This window comes from Chaetura pelagica, unplaced genomic scaffold (assembly GCF_000747805.2).
Source record: "Chaetura pelagica isolate M959 unplaced genomic scaffold, ChaPel_1.0 scaffold405, whole genome shotgun sequence".
Taxonomy (NCBI): Eukaryota; Metazoa; Chordata; class Aves; order Apodiformes; family Apodidae; genus Chaetura; species Chaetura pelagica.
Window position 1 is genome coordinate 521798 of NW_009953489.1, and position 12462 is coordinate 534259.

General features: G+C 46.1%; 1 protein-coding gene across 1 annotated transcript in view; it reads right to left on the reverse strand.

Moving 5' to 3' along the window:
• Positions 1–3880: 3880 nt before the first annotated feature.
• The window catches only part of MVB12B (multivesicular body subunit 12B), a 14407-nt gene continuing 5825 nt past the window's right edge, over positions 3881–12462 (reverse strand). The window contains exons 3-6 of the mRNA XM_009998812.1: positions 11677–11784; positions 8404–8500; positions 4302–4431; positions 3881–4007 (exon numbers count right to left, since the gene is read on the reverse strand). Coding sequence (XP_009997114.1) covers positions 3881–4007; positions 4302–4431; positions 8404–8500; positions 11677–11784 — 462 coding nt within the window. The remainder of the gene's footprint in view (positions 4008–4301; positions 4432–8403; positions 8501–11676; positions 11785–12462) is intronic.

Consider the following 12462-nt stretch of genomic DNA (forward strand, 5'->3'; position numbering starts at 1 on the left):
CTTCTCCGTGGCAAACCATTAACCTTTCAGATGACAGCCCTGCAAACTAAATGACTGAACAATTCCCAGGGTCAGCACAAATCTACATTTTCAAAACCTGACATCAACAAGTAAAAGTTGTGACTGAATCCCGGTGTCTCCGAGAGGAAGATTAAACGCCTGTGACACATCATCTGCAATCAGAGTGCTCCATTTCCCAAAGTATCTGTCACAGATTGATAACATCCACGCAAAAAGTTAAGTGCAATTATGTCTGTCACTGTAAAACACACTTCAGCAGCACTGACTGACATCTTGCTTGCAGCTGACAAATCGTGAGACGACTATTAGAACGATGGTGGTAGAGAAACCTGCAGCACCTTGACGAGGGACACAAGACACATTCCCCAGCCACAGAAGCCACATTAGCTCGAAGTACAGTGGCTGTGACAAGAGCCATTGCACAGGCAGCCGTAGGGCAAAATGGTTCAAGGTTGGCTCTGTGTGCATTCACAGAAGTCAGGGACTTGCACCCAAAAGTCTGGAACTAGACTCACAAAGAAAGAGGAGAACCTCACACAAATCCTGCTCTAGCCAACTCCAACAGAGCCTGAGGCATAGAGGGGCTGATGCCCAAGATACTGTTCAAACGCTCGTGACGTGCACTTTCCTCCAAGTGCCCAGACCACGTGCTGGCAATTGCTGAACTACAGGCTAGACGGAGCAAAAGTACACTAAGGGCCGGATGAGTTACCTGTTACTAGCACTTTTTTGGAGGAGGATGGCCATGCAGCACCAGAGAGCACAAGCCTTGAACACAGAGCAGAGGTACTGAGGAAAGTTACATTAAAATCCCACTGGTAACTCAAGTAAACAAAAGCAGTTCTTTAACAGCATCCTTCTAGGATGGGAAACTGCAAGTGCATTTCTCCAAGCTGCCATTAGTGCCAAGAAGCTGTCACAGAATTTGGAGAGAAAAAGACAGTAAAGCAGTTTGATGCCCTGCACAACGGCAGGGCTGTGGTCCACAGCACAGCATGGCATCCTCGCTGGGATGCACAAGGGCTGCCGACAGAGACCATTAAGCCAGATGCCTGCAGTAGGAAACACCAAGAAGAAACGGCTAAAAAATAACACACAGTCCAGCACAAATATCAAAGCCTACCCTTATGCAGTTCTGCCTGTGAGCTGTAGCCCCACAACACAGGCAGTGGAAACAGCATGGCTGAGGTGCACCAAGCTGTGGGGGTCAGACCCAACACAGGCCAAAGCTCTGACGTGCCACCATCCACTACCATCAGTGACTTACACCAGGGACCCAAGGAGGGAATACGGCTGGTGCAGGAATAAACACCTCACACAGTGAAAGTCCTTCAATTTACAAAGGTTTTGCTGTGCAGAAGCTCACTAGTATGTTTTACAGGTCTAGTTTCTACCCAGTGTCAGCAATTGTTGTGAAGCACCCAAGCCTACCCTCTTGATTTCAATGCTAGACAGCAACTGAACAGCACAGTTTAAGTATCTGACCAATGTAACAGAAGGACCTCTGCAGTGCTCTCTATCTAGCACTGCTCACCGATTTTCTCTTAGCATCAGAATAATCCACTGCCATTCCTGTCCCAATATATCCACAAAGGATAGAGCAGGAAACTGTCTACCAGTGTAATCTCATCTCTCTATGGTGACATAAAAATAAGAGGTTACTTGTGACTACAGTCTTCCACAAACATTGGTGTTGAGTAATTTCCCACATTGCTGATAAAGTATCAGAAGTATTTCAAGTAGTGTGTGGTACCCATAATAATGAAATATTTGCAGGATGCACCTTTATATACATTTCTATTTCTTAAAAAATATATTGGATAATAAATAATCAGAGTAAAAAAAATAGACATGAAGGATGCTTTGAATGATCAGGCTGGTGGTGTAAAAGTTACCTGTAAATCATGCACAGGGCATGAGAGTGGAGCTGGCTACAGACAGGTGGCTTTTACTAGGAGGCATTAATGTAACATTCAATTATTCCACTGCATACTGGCTGTTTTAACTCAGCCAAATTAGAATACATTTTATATTGACTATTTTGACATTTGCTTTATTTGGCAAGTAAAACAAAACTGATCCAATTTCCTTGCAGCCATTGTAAACCATAAACTGTACAACAAGAGGTTATAAAATATATAAGCCTTGTAAACACTTCTTTTCAGGCCATTGCGGATGCTCTAATTTTGGCCCTGTTCCCAATAGCTCTGACGCTGCTCTGCAGCCTTCCCTGCTCAGCCATAAAGTGACCCTTCCACATTTAGTGATTAAGGACTGCCATTGACATTCTCTTACTATGATAATTTTTTTTCTTTATTGTGGAAATCTGCCCAGGCAGTAGTTTCTTGCAGACAGAAAATGAAGATCTGTGCCCTAAAATCAAGACATTGTTTTCTCTGATCTCACATGGCCTGTACTCGCATGTAGCTTATGTCCAGCGGAGCCTCAAAAAGATGTGTCAGCTCCTGGTGAGACAGGCTGAAGCCTTCAGAAGACTGCTGGCTTTTCATGCCTTTTGTCTCCATCTCTGCTTGGTAAGCCAGACAGCATCTCTGCCTGCTGCACACCTACTAGTACAGGACAGCAAGCAAGAGTGCCACAGCATGGCAGGCAACTGAGCAAAACTCTGTGAAAGAAACATCCAAACACTTTGAAGAGCTCAAAGAGCCCCTGCAAGAGAGCAGATTTAAGTCCAGGTCACGGGCAAAGGCTCAGATGTACAAACTTCTCTTAAAAGAGACCTGATTGCTTTTTGGAAACAGTTCACAGCAGTTTAAAAGCATCACTCTCTAAAATGACCTGTAAATCAAGACTCCGAATGATGTGTATTTTCCACCCATATGATAGTGACTGGATCTCCCTGGAATTCCTCTCCACTGCCTCCTTCCAAATTCTAACTCCCAACAGTTATTATAACATTGTAAATGTATCTGCAGTATATCAAGTGCCTAGTGCTCACTTAATTAAGCAAAAGCCCAAAGGGACTCATGGAGAACGAGCTGTCCCAGGCAATAGCCCGGCCCAGAGCTCAGCCAATGAGCCCTGTCAGGAGGAGCCCATCTCAAGCTGGATGCTGTGCTTTCATAGCAAATGCCACCAGAATAGAGTGCTCAGTTTAACCTCTGTCTGGGTTGGTTTGTTGCTTAACAACGCTCTGTTTTGCCCAGAGAAATCCAGCAAGTGAGCTGTCAGCACTCGACTGCTGTTATATGCAGGTATACACACAAGTGTGTACATTAGCTGAGCACATGGATACTGCCTGTGACACCGGGAAAACAGTGTGGGCAGACACTGTGCCAGCCTCTGCCCAGGAGTGCTGCTCCTGTCAGTCGCTGCAGGATGAGCAGTCCACTCTGCATGCTCAGTGTCAGCTCCAAGACTGGACCACAGTAGTCATGTCCAAGAAAAGAAAAAACAGGGCCAGTACGTCAAACCATGCGTAGATTAACTCTGGAGAATGAGCAAACCTTGTCTCTCTATGCATTCAGATCTGTATGAATGCTTCTCCCTCTCTTTGGACAGGGAAAAAAATCAGCCTGGCTGTAGTCTGGCCCACCCTCCATGGGTGACCCACACGTACTTGTTGGAAACTGCAATATCCTGCAGTTGAATGAAAAAACGTAATTTGCTGTTTCCCTTCCTTTTCTTCTGAATTTCTTCACTTGTATGCCTTTGTACAATGACATGCAAGAAACTTCCAGCAGGCAAACACTTGAAAGACTGACGCATTCTTTCATCATCAGATCATGCCACGTAACCATTCACACTGATGTGACACCCTGCTCTTGATTCCACCTGCCAAGGTTAGTAACAACACACCACACAGCATCAAGCAGAAGGATCTGGAAAGCAGAAAAACTTACCTGGGCAGATTAGGAGCTGGTGTTGAAGATGGTGCCTGAGAAGGAGGAGTTTCAGACTGTGAAGCTTCATGGTTGCGTGGAACTCTGCCCATGCGGTACCAAATGCCCATGCTGTTCAATTCCCTGTGTAATCAACACAGAAGACATTAGTGCCACAGGCAAATGCTGCACATGTGCACAAGTATTAAGCACTGACATATTTCATGAACACCTCGGTTAGTGACAACAGTCTAACTGGGAAAAAAAGGGTTAGTTAATTCCTACATCAAACTCAGTAACTCTTATACTTATGTAGACTTTCCTAACAGCAAGCTTCAGTTGCTTCAAACTAGTATTTAGTAATGACAGAAAAACAGTGCGCTCAGCCTTGGTACAATTGAATTTATGACAACAGCTGCTGGAGTTGGGGGTACTCACCCTATGAAGGTGTACTGAGGAGGGGCTTGTTTAGATCTACCCAGAATTCGGATGTCGCAGATCGCTGCCTCTGTAGAATCTCGAGGGATGAATTTAATGCACAGCCTCTTCTTTCTGAAAGCTACTTCTTCTGCAAAAACAACCCAGGACACAGGGTGGTTTTTATGCAAGATTAGGGTATAAATGTTATTTATTGTCTCTCCAGATATTAGGCAGATAATTATAGGACGAACTGGAGCCAAAGAACAGATATATGTCAGCAAACTGAACAGTGCAGTGCCATTCAGTGACTGGAGAAATGTTCTAGCAGGAGCTCTCTGTACACTGTGTGAGATTTGTTATTAGGCACTGTGATAAACCAATACTCCCTCCTACCCTCTGCAGAGAAGATAAGACATCATGTATGACACAGTACTGCACCACATAACAGAAATGGCAAGTGATTTCTCCCCTTCCACACATTTCTCACATTTGCTTTCTCTTTTCAAAATAAAGTTAGCCTTGCCAGCCTGGAAAGTCTGATCTAAATATTCCTCCCGCAGGCACCGCCTCTAGAAACACACCTGGAAGCTGCTGACACAACCGGTCAGTTTATTCTGCCAAGTGCCTGCAAAGAGCCAACCACACCACGAGGAGGAGCGGGCAGAAAAGCAGACTGTCACACAGACTGGCTAAGAGCAAAAGCTGTCTGCCCAAATCTCTTGCATTCCAAGTGTTAATGGACTCTCCTGACTCAGTCAGCACGCACTGAAATGATACTCCCAATGTGTTTGCCCTGGAATCTTCGTAGGAGTAAACCGGATTTACAAAGCAGTGATTACAGGACCTCCTACAGGGCAGCTGTGCTGCACTGATCTGGGTTCAAAGGGCAGATCAATCTGCTGCACGGCCTTTTCCTGCTGTGCATCACAGAGCCATTTCACTTGTTTCCATGTTATCCATCAAGAAAAACTCAAGCCCATCACGGTTAAGGCTTATCTGGATAATGAATTCATGTGTATGCACAGTGCCTGGGAGCATGCAGATACAGTCCACATCTAGTCATGGGTCAGTTGTGTGACAGCAGGTGGTGCTGGCACACATACAGACTTATGGTGCTTGGAAACCACTGCCCTGTCTCACCCTAGAGTCTGTGAGAGCCTCCACGTGAACAAGGTGAGGCTTCTACTTGTGAATGCAGGCACTTGAAAGGCATGACAGAAGTCTACTGGTAAAATGAAAATGAAGTGCAGACACTGAATGAAAACCTGGAAACAACCAACAACTACAAACAAGTGCCTGCAAAATAAAAACCCTTCAGCTGAATATGAATAAATATCCTCCAGCTTAAAAATCAGCTCTCACTTCAACAGATGGCAAGCAGCCCTGTCTCTATTGGCTCCTCCTGTTTCCTAATCTGCACCTTGGAGAAAGCAATCCATCCTGGCCTCTGAAATTTGCTGTCACACCAGCTCCAATAAACGTACAGACAGCGTGAGGTGTGTCACAACACAGCAGCTGTGTAGGCAGCTTTGCAGTTACAGGTATTTAACATTAAAAGCAGTGCTGCATCCCTGAAGTCTCATCTTCTGCTTTGGAAAACTAGGACTTTTATATATGAAGTGCCTAAAACCGATTTGAGGAGGCCAGAGCTTAAAGCTTCCACATGTTGAAGCTTTCTCAGAACCTAGTAAGGACTACTATATTTAATATATATACTACAAGCAGCTGCCACTTAGAGAAGAGCACAGAAACACATATAACCACAAATTAAACTCTAAACAAAATCAGTGCCTCTTATTTGAGTTTCACAGTAAGTACAAAGCCCACTATTTGCTTTTGTTTGTGGTCTCTTTCGCACTTGGCTAGAGTCTGTAGCAAACTTGGTTTAGGAGCTAGAATCGTCAATTACCCGTTTAACCAGAGTTAACATTAAGTAAACATATAAATAGTCAATCAAAATGTGTTCATTCATGCTAAGGGAGGCAGGGATTCAATCACTTCATTAACACAGACGGTGCCTCTGCTTGGAGATTGTACAGGCCACAGTCCCACGCATTTTAAATGAATTGCAAAGCCCCATTTCCACTTTTCCACTGGGACTTTCTCAAAAATTACAGCAGCACATACTAGGTGTTCCACACTCCCAAAGGCAAGTGGGGTAAGCCCATGACTCTGCCCTGTGCTACATGTACCATGTGCACAACATGCTCTCCGTGGGAATCAAGCTGCAGAGCCTTTCACCTCTAGGTCACAGGCTCAAATCAGAACCAGGCCTGTAGTGACTGAGAAACCATAGAATCATAGAATCCTAGGGGTTGGAAAGGACCTCGAAAGATCATCTAGTCCACCCCCCCTGCCAGAGCAGGGTCACCTAGAGTATATCACACAGGAACGCATCCATGTGGGTTTTGAATGTCTCCAGTGAAGGAGACTCCACAACCTCCCTGGGCAGCCTGTCCCCAGGGCTCTGTCACTCTCACAGTAAAAAAATTTTTTCGGATATTCACCTTGAACCTCTTATGCTCCAATTTGCACCCATTACCCCTTGTCCTATCACTGGTCATCACTGAGAAAAGCCTAACTCCATCTTCCTGACATTCACCCCTTACATATTTGTAAACATTGATGAGGTCACCCCTCAGTCTCCTTTTCTCCAAGCTAAAGAGACCCAGCTCCCTCAGCCTTTCCTCATCAGGGAGATGTTCCACTCCCTTCATCATCTTTGTAGCTCTGCGCTGGACTCTTTCAACCTCTCTTGCCCGACTACCCACCCCCTTTCTAATGCCCCCCAGGATGCCTTTGGCCTTCCTAGCCACAAGGGCACATTGCTGGCTCATGGTCATCCTCCTGTCTACCAGGACCCCCAGGTCCCTTTCACCTACACTCCTCTCCAGCAGGTCAGCCCCCAACCTGTACTGGTACATGGTGTTTCTCTTCCCCAAATGCAAAACTCTACACTTGCCCTTGTTGAACTTCATCAGGTTTCTCCCCACCCAACTCTCCAGCCTAAGTCTCTCTGAATGGCAGCACAGCCTTCTGGTGTGTCAGCCACTCCTCCCAGCTTAGTGTCATCAGCAAACTTGCTGAGGGTACATTCTGTACCCTCAACCAAGTAATTGATGAAGATGTTGAACAACACCAGTCCCAGTACCGACCCCTGAGGGACTCCACTAGTCACACACCTCCAACCAGATTCTGCCCCATTGACTACAACTCTCTGACTCCTTCCTTTCAACCAGTTCTTGATCCACCTCATTACCTGATCATCAAACCCATACTTGATCAACTTATCTACAAGGATGCTGTGGGAGACAGTGTCAAATGCTTTACTGAAATCAAGATAAACCACATCTACCGCTCTACCGTCATCTATCCACCTAGTAATTTCCTCATAGAAGGCTATGAGGTTAGTCAAACATGATTTACCCTTGATAAAACCATGCTGACTGCTCTTGATGACCCCCATGTCCTTGATATGCCTAGAGAACCATCCTCATCTGCTGCAGATGAATCATTCCCTGCAAAGCAGGCTCATGTATCTCCTTTCTACTCACAACCAGGCTGGATTTCATTACTGCCAAGCACTGGTACCAGCCCTGCCCAAGCAGTAGCTCTGCCCTCAGCAACAGCAGTGTCCTGCAGCCCCTCCACATTCAGCTCTCACAGGGCTCATCCCCAGCCTCCTCCACACAGGTCCAAAGCACTTGATACCTGCTGCAGAGCGGAGTGCTGCAACCAGGTGCTACTCCAGCTGCTGCTGCCATGGGATCTGAACACACTGTTTGGGAACTGCTGCCTTAAATGTTGCAGCAGCAAAGCCATTTCTGCCTTGCAGAAAGAAGGATGGTATTTTCCTTGGACACTGTACTTCTGGCTTCTCTCAGCAAATGTAAACACACCCCACCATCCTCAGCATCACCTGCTAGGACACAGGTCTTGCTCTGTGCACAGAGGGAGGTGTAAAGTCACTGCAGTCCAGAGCTGCCCCCAAATGTTCACATGTAGCCCCAGAGAGCAGCAGTGCATGTGTCCCCCTGCCCAGGACCCAGCGCTCTGCTGCCCAGTGCTGCTGCGGGAGCCGCTCCCCAGGCATGGGGCTGCAGAACTGATGCCAACTTACGTGTATCGATGGTCTCCTGGATAGGGATGAAGCCCACAGGTAAAGTGTCCTTGATATCAATAAGCTTCATATCAACCAAGACGTTTCCTAAATGACTCTTTGGAGAGAGAAAAGAAACAGCTGACTTTGACAATGTCACCAAATTAAACTCCAGCTTTTCTCACCTGCTGAATCCCCACACACCAAGTCATTGTACCTCACCAATTTTAACAATGGTAAGGAGGTACCAAGCCAACATCTGCAACTGTCCCCTCTGCAGGAACTGCTTGATGATTGACTAGGTAATATCAGACAACTTCCAGCACTTACAGATTCTTGCACCTTATCCCCAGCCATACTTGTGGATCCTCAGAAGCACAACCAAACTCTTCTCTTTGGAAACATTGCCATTCAAAAGCATTACCTCCACCAACTCACCTCAGTTCTCACACACTCTGTAACATGACATTTCTGTCAGTAACAGCAGAAAGCACTACAGGAAGATGGTTCATACAGACACAGCCAAAGTTATTACATGCATTAGCTAATTAGGACTGAATAGACATGGTTCTAGCTCCAAACGCAGGCACACTCCAGAAGAACAGGCCATTTGGAACGAAGAACTTCATTTGGAGTCCATATGCATTCTGAACTGATGCCTCATCCTATTAATCAAGGCTTGAACAGCTCAAAACACAATTCAGAATGACAGCCTCCACAATTGTTTAGAGACCACATTTTCTTTGCAGTTCTCGTTAAAGCCAGCATTGCTGCCAATAATCTGGATTCATGTATGGAAGAAAAACACACACACTTTAGTTACTGCACAGCCTTTATAAACAGAAATGCAATACAGAACAATTAAAATTTCATCCTAAGCCATCAAACCATGTAAGTGCGTTTTACTGTTACTGGTTGCTAAGCACCTCCTGGAGTTTTTATCTGGCAGAATATTTCAGGCAAGCCTCTACTCTCTGATTATTACATCAAACTACTGATTATTTCATAGAACATATTTAATTTTGCAGCCCCTGAAATAAGGGGAACTCAGGTCAAAGTATTTTTTGGAGGTTGTATTTCTTAACCAGGATTGCCACCACTCCTGCAGCCCTGTCCCACTATACACAAGTATGGCACACACCCTTTGCTCACACAAAGTGGCCAAGACTGGGTAGCTCTGTCCCAACTGCAGCCGGGACATCTCAGAGCAAGCAATGTTGGATGCTGCAAAGCCTGGATGCATCACTTGATGTGGTTCTGGCACAGCAAATGGTAGATGAAGTGGTGGTTTCCAATTCATCTTTCATGTTTTATTTATCTAAATAAAGATATGCTTCTGATATGTTTGTTAGCTGCTGAACACTGGGTGCCAGCACTGATGCTCTGCCATATACACGGGAGGAAAGGGCACAAAGCCCCCCCAAAAGGTGCACCATCTGGGGCCTCCTCAGCACATCACTCCAACACCAGCAATGTCCACATCATATGCCAAGTACTGTAACTTGCAAAGACTGATGATTCTGGTAGAGACACTAGACTATCTCCATTACAATCAGGTATTTGAGGTGCATTAACTCTGCCAACTACAACATGTTCTTGAGAACAAGTAGTTCCCAGTGTTTTGTTAAAAACAAAAAAAGCCCTGAGCAGCCAGAGGCTCTGTTCCCCCAGGGACTGGTGGGCTGGAACTGGCATCAACCCATCTGGTCTCTGCCGCACAAAAAGGCCCCCTCACACAAGCAAAGCCTGTGGCCTCAAGTAGCAGGCGCCCAGTCTGTCTGGGCAGAGGGGTGTCCTGGGGAGGGAGACCCTCAATCAGAGGAGGCCGACCAGCCTCGGGACATCCCTCCAAGAGAGGAGGGGGTTCCCACTACCTGTCTGGACCACCCTGGTGAACTGCAGCAGCGCTGGCTCCAGGCCACAGTCTGGCCACGGATGGCCATGCCCACAGGCAACTGCCCAGCAGCTCTGCTCACAGCCCTGCAGGGCCAACACGCCACTGCCACAGGGCTGGGGACAACCAGGCAGGATGCAGGGCTCACACACCAGCTGCTAGGACCCAGCTCTCCCCCAGACTCCCTTTAACTCACTTGATCTCCTCACCATGAGGAGTGTGTTCCCACACAGTGCTGAGCAGAGATTCACACCAAGCAGCCAACAGGCACCAACTGAGGGTATGTACACTGTCTCTGGTAGCCAGCAGTTGCTACTACCCTGTAATGATTTCTGACAACCTGACATTTAAGGTAGCCACAGATAAACTTAATACTCAAAACATCACACATTCTTGCTTAATACCCTCTCTATCTATTCTGGGGCTGTTACTCCTGCTGCTACAGTTACTCCAGGATGAAAAGCACAATTATTATCCATCCATCCCAGGAAGCAGTATTTCCCATAGCTCTGGGGCTTTATTTTAATCTAGAGGCAGTCAGGGAAGCGGATGGGATAAAGGTCAAATGCTGGAAATTGGCAGCCCCTGGCTTTCCTGTCAGGACTCACAATCAACCTCTGAAGGAGCAGTCGCTTTTCTGCTCCTGTCATTGGTGAAAGAAGTAGCACAAAATGTTATCTCCATACCCTGACAACTGAGCCACTGTGAATATCCAAAACACGACAAAAAGCAGGATTACCCACTAGATGGAGTGCATTCATTGTAGAATTAAATAGTTCCTCCAGAAAAGAGGAAGTTTCCACACTAGCCTCAGCTAGAAATACAGTAGAAGGCACCAGGCTCCACACATGGTCAATGTGGGCAGACAACTGCCCCTAATCAGAAATTAACTTATGCTTAATAACCATGCTAGAGTATTACAATATGGTAGCATGCACACAACGTGTGCAAATTTTCAAGAATCAGCATCAAAAGCAACAAAGACAGAAAAGCTAATCCTGCAAGAAAAGATCTACGATACCCCTGGATTCAGGAAGTGACATTTCCTTCATTGACACCACCCGCAGCATTTGTTTCTCTAGACAACCAGTTAGAAATCTGTCAGGATCATGAGCATGCAGTGCCCATTATTGCATGGATGTGCTAGTGTGAGGCAGCTGCTGAAACGCAAGCATTCCCTTTCTTGCTGCTTTTATTGCAGATTTTGCCAGAGACTTCTTCACACAAAGAACATGGACAGAATGGAAATATCTGGCCATTGCAGTTTGCCTCCTGAGTCACCCAAACTCGGTGAAATGCCTGCTTGAATTATAATTGGCTCCATAAAATGAATCATCTTATTGGTAAGAGCATACCAGGCACAGATGCAAATCATGCAGACACTCAGCAAATGGACTTACATTTTCTTTTGAAAAGGATCTCGTAAAGCAAAGGTATCGTGTGACCTTGGTTTTAAATAAGCCATCCTTCCAGAGGTCAGCATCCAAGCCATCTGCTGTTTGTGCAACCTGGAAAAAAGAGACAGAGGGAGAGAGGACATGTGAGCGAAGATAAAGTTAATGTATGTGCAGTTACTTGCTCAGACCTCCTCTAATTAACGGTAGCCTGAACTCTCACAGCATCTCATTAGTTTCTTCACAAGGTTCAGTGCAAAGAATTTCCAAGAGGAGGTATAAAAAGTAGTTCTAAAAATGATGTCTTTCAGGAGAGTTGATTAAAGATTCTCTGACAAAGACTATTCTAATGAGGAAACAGCACCTTTGGTTACAGTCTCCAAACAATAGTTTGGAGAAGTCAGCACATTGAAGCTCTCATTACCACCCTGCACGCAAGGGCGCACTGGGGCAAGCTGTGAGGAGGGCTGTGTACAGGCAGAGCACAGAAACTGCCCACTCTCGGCATTATTTCCACAGAAAAGACATCAAGGAATTCTGGCTCCCAGGCTGAAAAGCTGCTTCCAGCAACTGGGGAAAGCCCTGGTCGCTTACAGAGTTTAGCAGCAGGGCTGCATGTGAGGATGCACCCCACAAATGTCCCTCTCCAACACAATCCTGTGTCCAGTCCAGTCAGTGGCACAGTGCATGGAGGGCAAAGAAAACAGACCCCAGGCCCTTCACCTGAGGCACAGAAAGCCAGAAGATCTCACCCTTGAGCTGACTCAGGGAGTGGGGAGGAGGCAACACCGT